This window comes from Meriones unguiculatus, chromosome 4, assembly GCF_030254825.1.
Source record: "Meriones unguiculatus strain TT.TT164.6M chromosome 4, Bangor_MerUng_6.1, whole genome shotgun sequence".
NCBI classification, from domain to species: Eukaryota; Metazoa; Chordata; class Mammalia; order Rodentia; family Muridae; genus Meriones; species Meriones unguiculatus.
Window position 1 is genome coordinate 58,107,362 of NC_083352.1, and position 17,496 is coordinate 58,124,857.

General features: G+C 44.1%; 1 protein-coding gene across 4 annotated transcripts in view; it reads right to left on the reverse strand.

The window, feature by feature from the left end:
• Klhl2 (kelch like family member 2) overlaps positions 1-17,496 on the reverse strand; it is a 111,491-nt gene that overhangs the window by 83,027 nt on the left and 10,968 nt on the right. For 2 of the 4 annotated variants that reach the window (XM_060381852.1, XM_060381851.1), the window contains exons 2-4: positions 12,999-13,124; positions 3,785-3,988; positions 1,302-1,408 (exon numbers count right to left, since the gene is read on the reverse strand). In XM_060381852.1, the coding sequence (XP_060237835.1) occupies positions 1,302-1,408; positions 3,785-3,988; positions 12,999-13,124 (437 nt within the window). Of the gene's footprint in view, positions 1-1,301; positions 1,409-3,784; positions 3,989-12,998; positions 13,125-17,496 lie in introns of those variants that run through there. The other 2 variants (XM_021637848.2, XM_060381853.1) reach the window with 2 other exon arrangements.

Below are 17,496 nucleotides of genomic sequence, written 5' to 3' on the forward strand. Positions count from 1 at the left end.
CTACAACTTTAGACGTTTATCTTCTGACATACCCACCTCAGTCTTTTAGACCAAGACTAAACTCTCTGAACAGACATCTTCTTTCCTTGTGCAACATTACAGCTAGTTTCCCCTCACCAGCTTTATCTTTTGTGGTTTCAGCTACTCATAGCCAACCACGGTGCGAGCATATTAAATGGAAAGTTGTAGAAATAAAGCTTGTAAGTTTTAAACTGGACACTGATCTCAGAGGCATCCTGCTTTTGTCACACCTGAGCACGAATCATCTCTCTATTCAGCATGGCTACACAGTGTATGTTTGCCATCAGTAGCTAGCTGGATTATCAGTCAAGCATCATAGTTCTGCCAAGCTTATGGCCATGTGACTTTACTAAGAAATACTTCCTAAGCACAAAACAGTGATGCCAGCCATTTTATTATAGCATGTTTTAATATCCCATTTTGCTCTCTGTTGTTACTCTTTGCCTAATTGACAAGTTAAACTGTATAGGTGCATATGCGTACACAAAATATCCACTTTACACAGGGTTTGTACCTATCCACAGTTTTAGGTGTCTTTGTAAGAGGACTGCCCATATCCTCCCCTCCCTGCCCCTTCTTTTCCCTCTCCTCCCCCAGGCCCCTCCCATCCCCGCTCTTCTCTTCTCTTCTTCCTTTACCTTCTGGCCCTGCTGAGGACCAAACAAAGGGCCTGTGCATACTAGATAGATGCTGTACCACTAAGCTCCATCCCAGCTCTGAGCTGGTTTTGCTATGAGGCTGCAGGCATAACTGGCATACATTACTTCTTTTCCAAGAGCGCTAACAGCAAGCTATACATGTTTATACATGCCAAAGCAAAACCTAAGCTTATGAGAAAATACATCAGCCTTTTTCTTGGATTTACAAATTAAATGATCTTAAGACTACGATTCAGTTTACTATAAATACTGGATAAAGCAAATGTGCAAACTCATTTGAAGGAAAACATAAAACAGCAAAAATGCCTTTCCTTTAACATACTCAAAAACAAACCAATAATAACTGAAGGGCCCAAAATGCTGTTCTAAATGGCAGGGAGGCACACTGAGAGAATGTGTGCATGTCGCCTTGCAGGGAGTGGCACTGCTGATCGGAGGCCTAAAAGCAGTGTGCACACACTTACTGATGACAACATGCAACGCAGAGGTGAGGGAATTCACCGTGGATACAGGCACTCCCTTCATAATTCCTCATCTCATAAAACCGAAATGCTGAAAACAAGGGTGAACATGGAAGGGCCTCAGGTCTGAATACACGTTAAACACTAAAATATCTCATACCTGTAAACATGGCGTGGAAATAAGGGCTGCAGGCCGCCAGCACCACCCTGTGAGCAGGGATTTCCATATCTTCTGCCACAATCGTGACATCGCACAGCAAATTCTGACTGTTCCCAGGGAGAAAAAGAAAATGTAAATGCCTCCAATAATAAAACTATTCAACATTCTATGCAAAACTATTGCTGTAAAAACCTGTTTTTAGTTTCTTAGTTTTTTGTTTATTTGTTTTTTGAGGTCTTGTCTACTTTCAGAAAATCCCTTCCCTCCCAACAGGATGCTTAAACATAAAGACAGAAGATGGGATGCTAAATAACGGTCCACTGTGCTGAGCCCTACCCTGGCCACAGAAATCTATCCAAACTTCACCACTGATCTCTCACCCTTCAGGTAGTTAGGGAGGCAGACCAGCAATGCCTGAGAGGAGACACAGCTCAGCAATGACAGAGTCAGCAGAAAGCATGAAGTGGTGCAACAAGGCGATGCTGACAAGCAAAGGGAGCCACATACACCCCTCCTTCTGAAGTAAAAAACATCCTGGAAATGGCCCTGGGTCTACACACAAAGATGGAATTATACTCGGCTACACTGGCTGCTTGTAAAGCATTTGGGCATGAAACACTTAACCTAGACCATGTTACCAACATAAAATATATTATTCCTTGAGGCCAAACTACCAGTAACAAAATCTTGGAGGAAGGGGAGGCTGTGATCAGGATGTAAAGTAAATAAATTAATATTTTTTTAAAAGCTAAAAAAAGTAGCTAGACTGCCTCTGACATGAACTGATTGGCCTGCTCTTTGATCACCTCCTCCTGAGGGGGGAGCAGCCTTACCAGGCCACAGAAGATGACAATGCAGCCACTCCTGATGAGATCTGATAGACTAGGATCAGAAGGAAGGAGAGGAGGACCTCCCCTATCAGCAGAGTTGGGGAGGGGCATGCGTGGAGAAGGGGGAGGGAAGGTGAGATTGGGAGGGGAGGCGGGAGGGGTTTATGGGGGGATACAAAGTGAATAAAGTGTAATTAATAAAAACTAAAATAAAAAATATTTTTTAAAAAGTAGCTATTACACCCCTATCATATGTACAACCCTAGACATTGAGTCATGTCTCCTCCATTATTAAAATAGTTTATTCAAAAACTTTATGTCTTCTCTGTAAATAATATATCCAGTTTTAAGTGGCAAAAAAAAAAAAAAAAAACAAAACTTCAACCTACAATTCTGCTTATAATTCTAAAACATCCCTTTAAAATGTATGGTGGCCACTTTTTAGGTGCTTTCATGATACTACATTCTCTGCGTAATTAAAAAAAAAAGTTATTACTGCTAATTTTGGAACTAGCAGGAAACTTTCAAAGCCCAGACATTTGTTGGCAGCCATCTTATGAAAGACGGCAACGGGAGGGGTACAGGCACACCTCCTATCTGCAAATACATCAGCACTGAACTCCCGCAGGCAAAGGGTCCGTAGCTCACACTTCGCTCTCTATCCCCCGTCTCGCTCCTTCAAGGGAGCCTGGTGTTCATTTCCCATCAGCTCACAAGCTACACGATCTTGGGAGCTTAACCAAATCCTTGCAGTCTTTCACTTGATGCCGGTTCACACCAAAATTTTTTGGGAAGTCTTCCGTCACTTATTCTCTCTTTACTTCAGGGGAAACTATGAGAAAAAGGAGCAGCCCGGCTCCAGATATGACAGCCTAATTCATGACTGCTGTGCCATTTAGACTGAAGTGTGGCTTGTGGGTGGCACTGAGTTATGGGCTCGTGATACTGAGTGAGGCATCAGGCAGGACCCACATTAGAGTCATTAAAGGACGCTCATTTGGAATCCCTCCAGATCAGGTGAACAGTGATAGAGTCTACCATCAGCACAGAGAATTACAAACATTCTGTCATTCTGTGAATGACGGGGCTTGCAAGTAAACCAGCATGAAAAGGATAGAGGCAGCATGGGGAAGACCTTCCCCTACATGGCCCATGTCAGTCAGCACAGTACCTACTGTTCAGATTCCCGGAGATGAACACTTGGAGAAACAAGGTTAAAGGTGAATAGCCAGGCTAAGGGTGAACTCAGTGATGTATGAGATCTAGGGTCTATCCTCAGTACCACACACATGGGCTAACCTGCCTACAGCCCTCCTCTACCCCCAAGCTCTGACATCAAGATCCAAACCCAGCACCTCGTCTCCACCACACAAGCATCCAAGCAGGGCAATTACAAGATTTTGTAAAACTTGAACCAAATAAACTGGCTTAAAATCTCATATAACCCAGGCTGGAACCAAAATCACAACAAAGCCCAGTCTGGCCTTGAACTCTTAATGATCCTGTTTTGGCTTGCTAAGAACTGGGGTTACAGATATAAGTCACCACACTTTAGTCAAGAAATTACTAAATGTTAGCTGATAAAAGGCTCAACTGGACTATCTCTACAAAAATTTACTCCCCCCACAAAAGAATCAAAGTTTATACACTCACTCAGAAAAGCTCTTCAAGACCATCTCCGCCCTTAAGGAAACTAGCAAAGGACAGGCACCACCAGACAGCAGGAAGGACCACCATAAAGACGCCATGAGAAGCTGCGTATGGGAGCCTACATCTGTAATCCCAACACTCAAGAAGCTCAGGGGGCAGGAGGATGACACGTTCCAGACCAGCCTCTGGGCGACACAGTGTGTCTGCCTATAAACAAAAAAGATTTAGTTCCATCAGGAAGAAACACAATCATAAATGGAAAAAAATAAAATAAAAACACTATGTGTTGTGCAAACATTCTCCTTAGCAAAGGACAGTGGGGAACTGTGGCAGTGAATGGGTAGGAGCAAGGGGTCCAGGGGTCAGCACAATGGCACAGTCTCATTATAACGGGGCCAGCCTGGCTTTCCTATAGTGAGGGGGAATCTGGACTCCAGTCAAACCGAAAGCAAGGGCATCTTCACCCGCGTTTCACTTGTGTCAGCAATCCCTCCTACTGCTCTCATTAAAAGATGGATCTTAAGTAGCATACCTCAAAAATCACATAATTAATTACGCTCAGCTTCAATTACAATTACTCATTGATCCAAACCTTCTAGCATAACACCTGCTGGTTGCTGCATAATTAGCTTGGCCTCACTGGCTTATTAGCTGATGTCAGTTAACTAATAAGGCTAAAACATGAACAAAATATTATATGGGCACACCCTGGGTGAGGCTGCAGGAAGTCTGATGGCCTCATCAGAAATCATAACATACTTGCTTTTCATCCCTTTGTGTCAAGCAATAACACTGTAAAACAAAGACCTGACCAACCTCTTGATGAGTACTGTTGAGTGTGCACTAAATATTCATCAGCATTCACAGCTGCTCATCCATTTCTTCTTTTCATTTCTTAGTATTTGTGTGTGCACATGTACGTGCGTATGTAAGCATATGCCCCATGTCTGCATGCATGTGTGAGTGTATGCCTTGCGTGGGCATGCATGCACAGGTGTGTGAATGTGCATCTGTGTGTGTGTGTCTGTGTGAGCCACAGGTATTCAGGTGCCCATGGAGGCCAGAAGGTGTCAGATCCCTAGAACTGGAGTTAGAGCAGTTGTGAACAGCTACGTGGTTGATGGGAAACAAAGGCCTCTTCAATAAGAACTGCAAACACTCTCAATGCTGAGCCATCCATCTCTCCAGCCCCACTCCCACTTCCTAAAAGTGCTTTCTTATAAGCTGAATGACTGGGATGTATAGAGAACTGAGAATGCAGTCTGACAATAAAAAAACAAGACATTTTTAGTAGCTCACGCCCTATCTTTTTGAGTGAACTTCTGAGCTTGTGACCTAATAAGAAAAGAGTGCAGATAGAAAAGGACTTCAAAATAATGAAATAAAGGTGTTATTGGGCATGGACTGCATCTGTTCCTTCCTCAGCCACTCCAAGGGTACCTCCTAGATGCCCTGGGCTGTCAGCTTCCCACAGGAAAGACGATGTCATGACAGCAAGGACTTTACAGGTGAATGGAGAGGCACACAAGGAAACAAATCGCAATAAAAGAAGCCACAGTGCCTGCACAGTGACTCACACCTGAAACATCAGCGACTTGGGAGGTGGAGCCACGAGAATCTCAAGGTCAGTGCAAGGCCAGTACAGCCAGACCTTGCCTCAAACTACAAGAGACACAGAGATACACAGACGGAGACCGTAACAGAGAGAAAGCCTGTGTCGTCTAAGAAAGAGGCCAAGCCCAACTATGAAAAAGCTTCAGAAAACAAGTCATGCCTAGAAAGGGAATATGGAGACAATAGAGCTTACGTAAAACTCTATCACTGGGAAGAGGGGAATTTATCTTCTAATTCAGTGGGTCTCAGCCTGTGGGTCTTGACCCCACAGGGGTCACATATCCATATCAGATATTTACATTATGATTCATAACAGTAGCAAAATTATGTTCTAAAGTAAAATAATTTTATGGTTGGGGTCACCACAACATGAGGAACTATATTAAAGGGTTGTAGCACTAAGAAAGTTGAGAACCACTGTTTTAAATGAAACAGTATCATAAAAATTGATCTTTCTTAGGGAAAAAAGAAAAAAAAAACTTTGAAAATGATGAACCCTGCCTGAATATATTAAGATGTTTAGTTTTGTGATCTAAAGCAAATGAATTCCTAAGAGCTGAAAACCTATCACTGCTTTCAAAATGCAGTATGTCCTCTTAAAGTAAATATGTCATCCAACTTGGAGATATCAGAAATAATTAGTTGTCCACTGAAGTCCCCCTCCTCTCTCTCAGGTGCCAGGGACAGTTTGGAGGCATCTCCTGCCTCGTGGCGCAAGTCAGAATGTCCCCTGAGGTGCCAGGCTCATGCGAAAAGCTGCCATCAAGAATCTATGCACACCAAAGCCAGAGAGCAGTGTCAAGTGTCAGAGAAACAACACAAAACTAGAAGAAAGGCCCAGGAAAAAAGCCAAGGAAATTAAAATCTCAGGAAGGAAAGCAGAGGGTGAGCCAGTTTCGGTTCCTGTCAGGACAGGGCTCTGAGAGCCACTGTTGGGCTCTAGGGAGGTTGAGTGATGAGGTGTTGTTTGTGAATACGGCATGTGTGGTGCAGTTGTGTGTGTCTATGAGCATGCCTGTATCCGTGTGTGTCTGTCTGTGACTGTATGTATTCACACATCTACCTGTCTACACACCCAGCACTGGGATGTATAGACCACTACACTGGCTTTTTTTTTTTTTTTTTTTTGAGGGGATGGGAGGTGTGTTTGGGTTTTGGTTTTTCAAGACAGGGTTTCTCTGTATAGCCCTGCTATCTATAGACACGCTTAGTCTTGAACACAGATCCACCTGCCTCTGTCTTCCAAGTGCTGGAAGTAAAGATGTGGGCCACCACTGCCAAGCCATTTATAGGGGTGGCTTGTAGAAACTAGACTGGCACTTGACTGACTGAACTATTTCCCGAGCCTCAGGTAAGCTGCTTTACAGGTCCAAGAGTCCTCCCTTGCAGATTTCAATTAGCCAAATTTAACCAAATCTAAGCCTGACAATGTCCATTACGAAAAAAGGAGATACACTCTGGCTAAGACATCAAGGAATGGACAACAATGAACATTCTGACAAGAAAAGACAAACATGTGTAACACAGTGTTGCCATTATCATCCCTGTTCTTCCTAAAGCCATGCTGGCAGGTGACATCTGTGAATTCCTGTGGCAGCCAAACCTAGGTGCTGGGCTTGACAAGACTCAGCAGTGTGCTAAGAGCTCTAGGCACACTCAGCCCCTCAGGAGAGTGTCAACGCCTGGGACTTTCAAGCACACGAAAACAGGGGACAGTCCACCATGAACTTAGGAGGAAAACCAGTTAGAGCTGATATGATAGCCTACTGGGGAACTTGACAGGAGAGCCAGTTACTGCCAACAATTTGGAAACTGCTTTAAACTAGTAATGGGTCTTCTAATAGAGACTCTATCATCCCTTTCAGACAGACTGTGGACAGCTGAACTAGAATGAAAAGTGATAGAGTACAGACACAAGGAGACCCTGGGGAAAGCATGAACTCTGTGTCTGTAGGGAAGGGATGTCTTTGGATTTGGGGACTTGCAAAAAGAGTTGGTTGCTCTTAAGAGAACTAAAAGAGGATTTGTTTATGAATAAAGTAAAAGGAAATATGAGGGAAAAGAAAAGATATGGGAAAGGCAAAGAGTAGAGAGAGGAGGAAGCTGCTGCCTCTCTGAGGGGAACAGTTAAGCTGGGAGGGGAGTCTGGAATATGTGAGCAAGACTCGCTATAGTGAAAAGAATACATACCCGGGACACCTTGCTCTAAGTTTGTTATTTAAAACATGGTGATGAGCCCAGCTCCGTGGGGCACGCCTGTAATCCCAGCACTCAGGGAGGCAGAGGCAGGCGGATCTTTGTGAGGTAGAGGGCAGCCTGGTCTACAAAGAGAGTCCAGGATAGCCAGGTCTACACAGAGAAACCCTGTCTTGAACAAAACACCAAATAAACAAACAAAACAATAATCAAGCAAGCAAGCAATAAAACATGGTGAGATACAGATGGCCTTGCAGCCCTGTATTCCCAGCACATGGTAAAGTGAGGCAGGAGGATGTGGCTTCAAAAGCTAAAGCCTTCCAGACCAATCTGTCCACAGCAAAGCCCTGTCTTTAGAGGGGGTGCCGGAGAACTGGCTCAGCAGGTGGAGCACCTGCTGGCTTACTGCTCCTATAGAGGACATCCCAAGCACCCACATCAAACAGCTCACAACTGCCTGTTAACTTCAGTTCCAGAGACCTAATGTCCCTTTCTGGCCTCTATGCACAACTCCATGCATGCAGTGTACATAAACTTACACAAACACACTCAATAAGATGAACAAATAAATCAAATAAACAAACAAATCTGTGCACTGGTGGGATGGTTCAATGGTTGATATCATATGCAAAGAGGTGGGGTAAGACTTTCTTACTTCCGGACAAACTGAGGCAGTGCAGTAGGTAATTCATGCCTCCTGGTTACCAATACCTCAGGGGAAAGGAAGAACGACAGGTTACTTTAGTGAAGTCACTTTCAACTGGCCCTTCTTCACATTCTAGAAGAGTTTAATGATCCTCTCCCTGCTCAATAAAGACCATTAAAAAGAAATCAACCACCAGCGCTTACGAGACCCTACAGACTACTGCTGGTTAATTTTGCCCATACTCCAGGCTGTCTCTCAATCTTTCTTACATAAATACATCTGGAAGAACTGAAGGGCTTCTTGCCCTTCAAGGAAGATCTTGTATTCCACTGTAGTGCACAAAGTCAAAAGGTCCTGACAACACTTTACCATATCAAAAATACTAGAACAGAAATAGCCAAACCCCGGGTCACTTTCCTAAAACCCCATTTAAAAATACTAAGAGGAAATGATGAAAACCTTGGCAGCCTTGCTTGAGCTGAGTGCTCAATCCTCTTGCCTTGGCCTCTAAGTAAGGAAGTGCGAACAACCACATAGGAATCGCCAGTTGGATTGTTGGCAGATGCAGCACAGACAGTAGTATCATGCTGTATCAGTCCTTGGGTATGGTGGGGGAGGGAAGTGATGATCATTCCTCTAAGAGAAAGACTCCAGTTTTCTGTTCCTGGCCTATAAAAACCACTACTATTGGAGAACAACTACACATGTAGGGATTATGTAAGATATACAGGTGAATCATATTTCATCCTTACAGAACATTTTCAGCCCCCTAAATGTAATTTAAGGGTCAAAACTTACATTCCTTCTAAATAAAACTAAGAGACTGCTCACTGCCCATATCCCCAGTAAGAATTACTGCAAATTTTGTAAGCTCAGGTACAGTCATATATCCTAGAAATATATTCATATATCCTAGAAATAAATCATTTCCTTAATTTCTGCTGAAGATAAAAAAAAATGTTGCCCTTTTTGTTACAGTTCTTTAATCTCTACAAGGCAGGCAATCTGAATTTCTCAGTAACAGTTCTGAGAACTGAGTATGGCTGTGCACGCCTGTAATTCCAGTATGTGGAAGGTACAGGCAGGTGGATGAAGGGCTCATAGTTATCCCTAGCTACATAGTGAGCTAAAGGAGACCAGAGATGTGTAAAAACTGTCTCCAAAAAAAAAAAAAAAAAAAGAACAAGAAAAAAAGGAGAGACAGAGAAACAGAGGAAGTGGGGCAGGTAACAAAGGCCTTAATCCCAGCACTTGGGAATTTGGGAGGCAGAAGCAACGGCATTTCTGTTGAGTTAGACCAGCCAAGACTACAAAGTAAGACCCTGCCTCCAAATAAAAAAGGTACCTGTGATGTTCCCTGCTTCTTTGTCTCCTCCTATACCCACCACTGTACAGCGCATGGTAAACTTAATTTAAACATACACACACAAATTCTTCAGTTTACATTAGGATCAGCTAAGTTTTACACTGAGAGGATACAGTAAAAGAGCACCTTGCCAGCTCACTGAGCCAGTTCACAGACAGTAGGAGTTAGGGGTCCACTGTTTGATTTTTGACAACCCCTGTATTTGAAATCAGCACCCCTCTACTTGTGCTTGGGAAAAGTGAAGTTACAGGCTCCGTGTCTTAGCAGAGAATCAGTGCTGCTCTGGAGCCGGCCTCCTGCATCCCTGTTCTTAGCCTTGTTACCTGGCTTCTTGGAAACCATCAGTGTGCAACACTGCCCAGAAGATGTGGTCCACATCCATACATTCTTCTACCCTAGGAGTCTGTCCTTCTCTGACTTCTCACCCTGTCTACAAAGTGAAAACACGAAGCCTTATTCACCTTAGCTAAGGGTCAACCTTTCCCAGCTGTGCAACTAGTTAGACCACAAAAGACTGCTGTGCCTGACCCTATGTGTGAGTCTTGGGACTCTAGAGAGAAGGAACTTATTGGGGTAACACTTTGAGGGTACAGTCCGTCGTGGTGGGTGGCATGGTGGTAGGGACTTATTCACCTCTGAGCAGTTCAAAAGGCGGAGAGAAGGGATACTGGCATTCAGATGGCTTTTTCCAGAACCACGATCCACGTAATGGTACTGCCCACATCCGGGATGTGTTATCTGTCTTCACACAGAGTGAAGACAGACAACCTCTCACAGAGCTCTTGTCCTCCTACCTCTATCTGGGGATAGATGTGTGGGCAACCATTCCTTACCCAAGTGGTTCATGAAAGTGACTTTGCCGACACCAGCAAAAAGTTCACAAAAGCCATCCCTAATGCACAGCTGCGAAGCCCCCTCACACCCCACTCCCTTACCAGCCACGACCACTCCCACTCTGAGGCTAGAGCTGCAGGGCTGGTGGCCAAAGGAAGCCAAACAGAAAGGTAAGAACAAGGAAGTTCTCTTTTCCCAGAAATCAGGAAGCCACCCGGGCTACCCTTCCCTGACAACAGGAAGCTGATGAAAGGACAGGAAGTAATTAGTGACTTTCAGCTATACAATAAAAGTTTCTTTTGTGTGTATTTTTAAAGGAATTACACAAATTGGCTACAAAAGATAAGAAATGAAGATGACTTTTTTTTTGAAATTCTATCTCAGTATGCAGCCCTGGGACTCACTACGCAGACCTTAAACTCAGAGATCTTCCTAATGAACTCCCAAGAGCCTTCTTGCTTCTTGCCCTCTCCTATAGAATAAAACTACTTTATCCACTTCCCAGCTGTACAGTTAACTCAATCTGTGTTAGCATATATATGCCTGTGCCTTCCTGCACATGTGCAAATGTGTGGAGGCCAAAGGTTGGCCTTTCTCAGTTGCTCACCTCTTATCTTTTGAGACTGGGTCTTTCAATGAAGTTTGCAGATTGGCTAAACCATTTGGCCCATGAGCCTCAGGATCCTCTTGTCTCTGCCTGTGAAGCACTCGGTTTGCATAGCTGTGCTAACATTCCAGGCTACTGATGTGTTCTAAGGTTCCAAAAGCAAGTTCTCACTCTTACACAGCAAGCACTTTACCAACTGGGCCATCTCCCCAGCCTCACATAGTTCATCTTAAAAATACTATTGGCTAACGACATCATTAAAGACCAAGCAATCAACAGCAACTACTCAAAGCTCCCCTTTGTTTGAAGTTAGCACGAACTACGGGCCGGTGGCATGAGCTTACGAAACAGTACAACACAATGAACAAGGAGATGCTATTTCACAGCCACGTAGTCCACACCCACAACAGGTCAGGGATGGCCAGGGCTAAACAATCCGAGGCTAAAGCAAAGACTCAAAGTCAAAGGCTGAGCAACTGTCAGTTTAGCTCAAAATGCAGTCGTTTGCCTCAGGGGAGGGAGCAGCAGGTACTGCGTTCCTGTGGTGTAGTGAGTCACGTCCAGATCAACCAGAGACCAGGATAGAGAAGGAAACCAAGGCTATTGTGCCCGATAGGAGTTGGGGATGAAGGAGTCTGGAGTCTTTTTCTGTCTTTTTTCTTTTAGATTTATTTGTTTGATTTTATGTTCAACTGCTTTGGCTGAGTCAATGTGTATGTACTATATGCACATCTGATGCCCCACGAGCTCAGAACAGGGCACTGGATCCCCGGAACTGAAGTTATGACTGTTGAAAGCCACAATGTAAATGCTGGGAACCAGACCTTGGTCTTCTGCAAGAGCAACAACCACTTTTTACCTGCTGGTCAGTCTCTCCAGACCCTATTTAATCAGCTTACAATGGCACCTTTATCATCAAAGGCTTTTTTTTCTTAAGCTGGATCACTTTATACAGTCTAGACTCCTTAAACATGAGATCCTCCAGCCTCAGCCTGCTGAATGCTAGGACTGCAGGTGTGTAGCATGAAGGCCCAGTGGGTGGCAATGACCCTTAACAGATGAGAATCACCTTAGCAATCGGCAGGTACTGGTCCCCAACAACCACAACTACCACCACCAAAACAAGTTACATGTTTCCCTGTCTAAAAGTTATCTTTCCACATTCTTTATGGCTAGAATCCGAAGCCTGCCAGCAGTATTAATGGAAATATGATGCAAGTGATGACTTTCTAGTAATCATATTAAAATTTTTTTTAAAGAAACAAGTAATATCAATAAAATATTCTACTTAAATCAAAGGCTCAGAGGATAAAAGCGCTTGCCACCAAAGCTAAGGACATGAGTTCAAATACCCGGAACGCAAGAAAATTGGTTCCTAGGCTATCCCCTAACTACCACGTATGCCCCCACCACACATACACACACACAAGAAAATAAACCACAGTATCTGATACGCTATTACTTTAATGTACAATTGGTATTTTAAAGATTAAAAAAGACAACAACAATTATAAACAGGGGGATGGTGGTAGCACCCGCCCGTCATCCAGCCCATAGATGGAATAGGTAGGATCATGAGTTCAAGGTCCTCCTCCCCTGGGAAGATACAAGACCTTACCTCGGAAGGAAGGAAGGAAGGAAGGAAGGAAGGAAGGAAGGAAGGAAGGAAGGAAGGAAGGAAGGAAGGAAGGAAGAAATGAACTATTTTCTTTGGAAAGTCACTGTGTCCTTTCTCCTACAGAATGCTTGGGCTCACACTAGCCACCCATGATTAGACACTGTTGGACAGAGGATCCCTCCATCATGTGTGCTTCTCATCTCCTTTCTCCCCCTAAAAACCCTGCAGAAAAGCTTCCCATGTTCCCTGAGCAGCAATGGGGAGAGGAGGGTTCCCCATAGACAATGAAAAATCAAAGGAAAGGACGAATGGCTACATATGCATTCGAGACACTACCTTCTTAATTCATTCATGACTTTGAAGGCTTTCTTCATGTGCCAGGGGTTCACCGTCACTGGGCAGTGCTTTTCAGTATTATCATCTTTTGAATCGAGGGGCTTCTGATGACCCTGCTTTGTGCATCTGTACATAGAGAAAAGAACAAAAAAGACAAAGATCTCAGTAAGATACTTTAGTTCCAGCTTGTCAAGCTACAAGAGACAAACTAAATGGCTCCCTCCTCTCCCTCCCCTCCTCCTTTAGAAGGCTGTCCTCAAGCAAGAGCGAGGCACAATTCAGAGCGCTTTCTGACGGTCACTATGGTTTCTTAAAAAAAAAAAAAAAAAAAAAAACACTGGGTAATTATTTCTCCGATGTCAAATCTGTCAAATAGAAAGAAACATGGAAGACTGAGGGGAAAATAGCTTATCAGATCTCTCTAAATAAAAATGCTGCAAAAATGTCTGTTGGAAATTAACTTGCTTTAACAGCCAACCTACAGTCATAAACATGCATAGATGTGGTATGTTTACAGTTTGTTTACAAACTAAGATAGAACGAGGTTGTACTTCAAGAAAACTTCAAAGACAGAATCTGATTTAAATTTTCTCTCTTTGCAAAGACACTTATGCCATATATTTTGGGCCAACACTAAAAAGAGATTAATCATATTAACTAATATGTACTGGGTTCAACACACAGCAGCTTCTGTGCATAATAGTACACTCTCATTATTTATAATTGTCACAGCAACTCTGTAAGCTAATTACCATGATTAGCCCATTTCACAGATGAAGAGACTGAGGTGGGGAGGAGGCTATGAGGGACACAGTTAAGTAGCAGAACACACCCAACCTGACTTGTCACACATGCTCTCTATAGTTAAGCTCGTGCTTAAATGTATTATTTTTCTGTTTTAAGGAAAGCTTTGCTTTCTTTTTATGGATATGTTTGTGCATCTGTGTTGGAGTGTTGTCCATGGAAGCAAGAAGAGGACCCTGGCTCTCCTGGAGCTAGGGTTGCAGAGCATTATCAGCCATGAGAGTTGGGGACTGGGAACCCGACCCCCTGCGCACCACACATACATGCAAGTGAACACTGGTACACATACACATAAAAATAAATAAAACGTTTTTAAAAGTCAAGGCAGCACAGTTAAGTCTGCTGAGAGCCATGCTTGTGTATGCATAGTACAAAGAGCAGCACCAGCACTCTCAGCCCCGCACTCCCCACTTCTAAAAGGGCGGGTCCTTTGTGAAAGCACTTCATTTTACAGCCATTCATTCTTTTTGAGTGCATTTGTAAAACATCAATGACTAGACCCCTGCCTTTCTCCATCTGTGGGGAGAGGACACAATAAGCATGGCAGATCAAAAAAACTGGGTGAGTAGCAGGTTACAAAGTGTTAAGTGCTACGGAAGAAAGGCAGGATAAGTCAGGGAGAAGGTGCCATATACCGTGGAGCATGGCTGTAATCCCAGCACTCGGGAGGCACACGCAGGTGGATCTCTGGGTCCAGGACAGCCAGAACTGCGCAGAGAAACTCTGCCTCAAAAAATCAAAACAAAACAAAAAGACAGGGAGAAGACATGTAGGATGATGCACTGGAGAAGGGAATTTGCAGTATTAAAAGGATCACAGAAGTGGTCACAGAAAGTAAGCAGGAGTTGAGACCTGAATAAAGACCTAGAAGGTGAGAGGAGCGTCAGTGGGAAAGGCACAGGCAGGGCAAGTACAGGCCCACTGGCCCCTATGGCAGAGACGTAACAAAGGTGAAGACACTTGTGCTGGTTTTACTGTCAACTTGGCACAACCTAGAGACCCCAAGGAACCTCGAGTGAAGAAATGCCTCACTCAGACTGGGCGTGGCCACGTTGTGAGACTGCTAGGAAGCAAACTAGAACAACTGTCTATAGGGGTCAAAGAGGAAAAGGATTTAGGTATGGCATTAATGCTCTAAAGCAGTCGCTCCAGCCTGCGGGTTGTGACCCCTTTGGGAGTCTAGTGACCCTTTCACAGAGGTCAAACATCAGATATACCACATATCAGATATTTATATTCATAACAGTAGCAAATTTACAGTTGCAGCATAGCAACAAAATAATTTTATGGTTGGGGGGGTTACCATGACAGCATTAGAAAGATTAAGAACCACTGATCTAAAGGGTTCCAGGGAAGCTGCCTTTGGTAGAAGAAGTGGCTAGCTTTTGATAGGAGGAGGCAATAAGATCTGAAGACAGAATGAATGTATAAGTCAAAGAAAGTCTGAGCAAGGGAGAAAATTAGGTTCCCATTAATAGAAAGAGGAAGGCTACAGGTAGAACTAGTTTGAGGTGTAGTGAGATCATTTTCACACAGGTTGGTACTGACATTGGGACACAAAAATCGTGAGAAAAATATCAGGATAGCCTAGAGTTGAAAACCAAAAATCTAACTGATGGACTGGTAAGATGGCTGAACAAGCAGAGAAATTTGCCTAGTCTGACAATCTAAATTTTACCCCCAGGTCTCACAAGGTAGAAAGAGAGAACCAACACACACACACACACACACACACACACACACAATTGTTTTTCTTTAGATTGTGATGGAATTCTGAGAATCACTAGCTCTATGGACAAAGCCAAAAAGCAGGCTGGTTACATGGGCAGTATGTGAAGCCAAGGGGCAGACTTTCAGCATTAGGAAACCCAGGCAGTTCAGCAGAGCATGCTCCGTGTCCCTAGTCCCCGGGCAGTGCTAGTGCACTACTTGACTCCTTCACAGGCCGTCCACCAGCAACAGACAGAAACTCTGCTTTACCCTGCTGAATTGTTTTTCTAAGGCTGAACAACTGAGGGAACACAGGGCATGGCCTCCAGAAGCAAATTCCACTGCTGGGGTCAGATAAGAGGAGGCACACTCCATTAACTACGGCCTTTGCAGGAGGGAGTACAGAATGATGTTAAGAAAAGGTCCGGGGGCTGGAGAGATGGTTCAGTAGTTAAAGGGCACTGGTTACTCCTTCCAGATGACCTGAGTTCAATTCCCAGCACACACATGGCAGCTCTCAGCCCTTTCTGTAACTCCAGTTCCAGGGGATCCGCCACCCTCTTTTGACTTCTGTGGGCACCAGGCCTGAGCACAGGACAACAGATATACATGCAGGGAAAACACTCACACACATCAAATGAAATAATTAATTTTTTGTTTTTAAAAAAGTTATTAGAGGGCTGTGGAGAGGTCTCATTTGGGAAAGTGCCTGTTATACATGTAAAAAAGGTCCTAGGTTCGGCTTTCCAGCACCCACATAAAAGCCAAGCCTGGTGATGTATGTCTGTAACCCTTGCAATGAGTGTCCACACAGAGGATCCCCAGCGCTGCCTGACCAGCCTTCCAGCCAATAAGCAAACTCCCAGTTCTGTGAGAAGACCCTGTCTCCATAGTTAAGATGGTCAGCTATAGAAAGAAGCATCCAACATCCACCTCTGGCCCCATACACATGTGCACTATGCACAAATTTTAAGAAGAAAAAAGATCTTGGAAAGGAAATAATCTAGTAAGTCTAAAAGGCAGACGGGTCACGGGTGGTGGGGGGAGAAGACACATGACTATACAAGACAGATAGATATCCCCAATCTCACAGCAAAGGAAACAAGATTCCCACGGAAAGTCTGTGGAACCCAGGCACACTCCCTCCGAGGCATGCAATTTGGAATTCCTGTACATACAGCACAAAGACAGGTACAGAGCAATCAGGCTTCAGCAGGGGGGAAGTATGCTGGCGATTTTTCAGTGTGTACCGGAGAGTTTTCAGTGTACACAATGGAAGCAAACATGACTCCATCCTAAGGAGAACAGTGTTATTTAAGAGTCAGAAGCTTTACACCTCTGTGAGCAATCAGGAGCCCATGCGATGCCTCAGTGGATGAAGGCACGGTTCTCTAAACAAAACAACCTGACTCCAATCCTGAGGACCCTCATGGTGGAAAGAGAACTGACTCCCAGTTGCTGTCCTCTGACCTCCACACACATGATGTGGCATGCACAGACCTTCCTCAACATAAACAAATAATAAGACATTTTAAAGTTTTTAAGTAATTAAGAGGGACCTGAAAGATGACTCAGCAGTTAAGAGCACTTGCGGTACTTGTAGAAAACCAGGGTTTGGTTCCCAGCACTAACGTGGTGGCTCTCAACCACCTGCTACTCCAGTTTCAGGGGATCCAACTCTTCTGGCCTCTGCAGGCACGCCCATAGTGCACATACATAGATGGAGGCAAAACACCCATAAAATAACTCAATAAATCTCCTTTTAAAATTAGGATTTAACTGGGTATAGTAGTACACACTTGTAATCCCAGCATTCTGGAAGCTGAGCAGGCTCACAAGTTCAAGGATACCCTGAGCGACACCGGTGCAAGGCCCTGTCTCAAAAGAACAAGCTCAGAGGAGAAAGAAAGAAAGTCCTGGCTTTCCAGAGCAAACGCTAAGGCTGCCACACACAATCAAGGCACACAGCAGTGGTGCTCTCTTA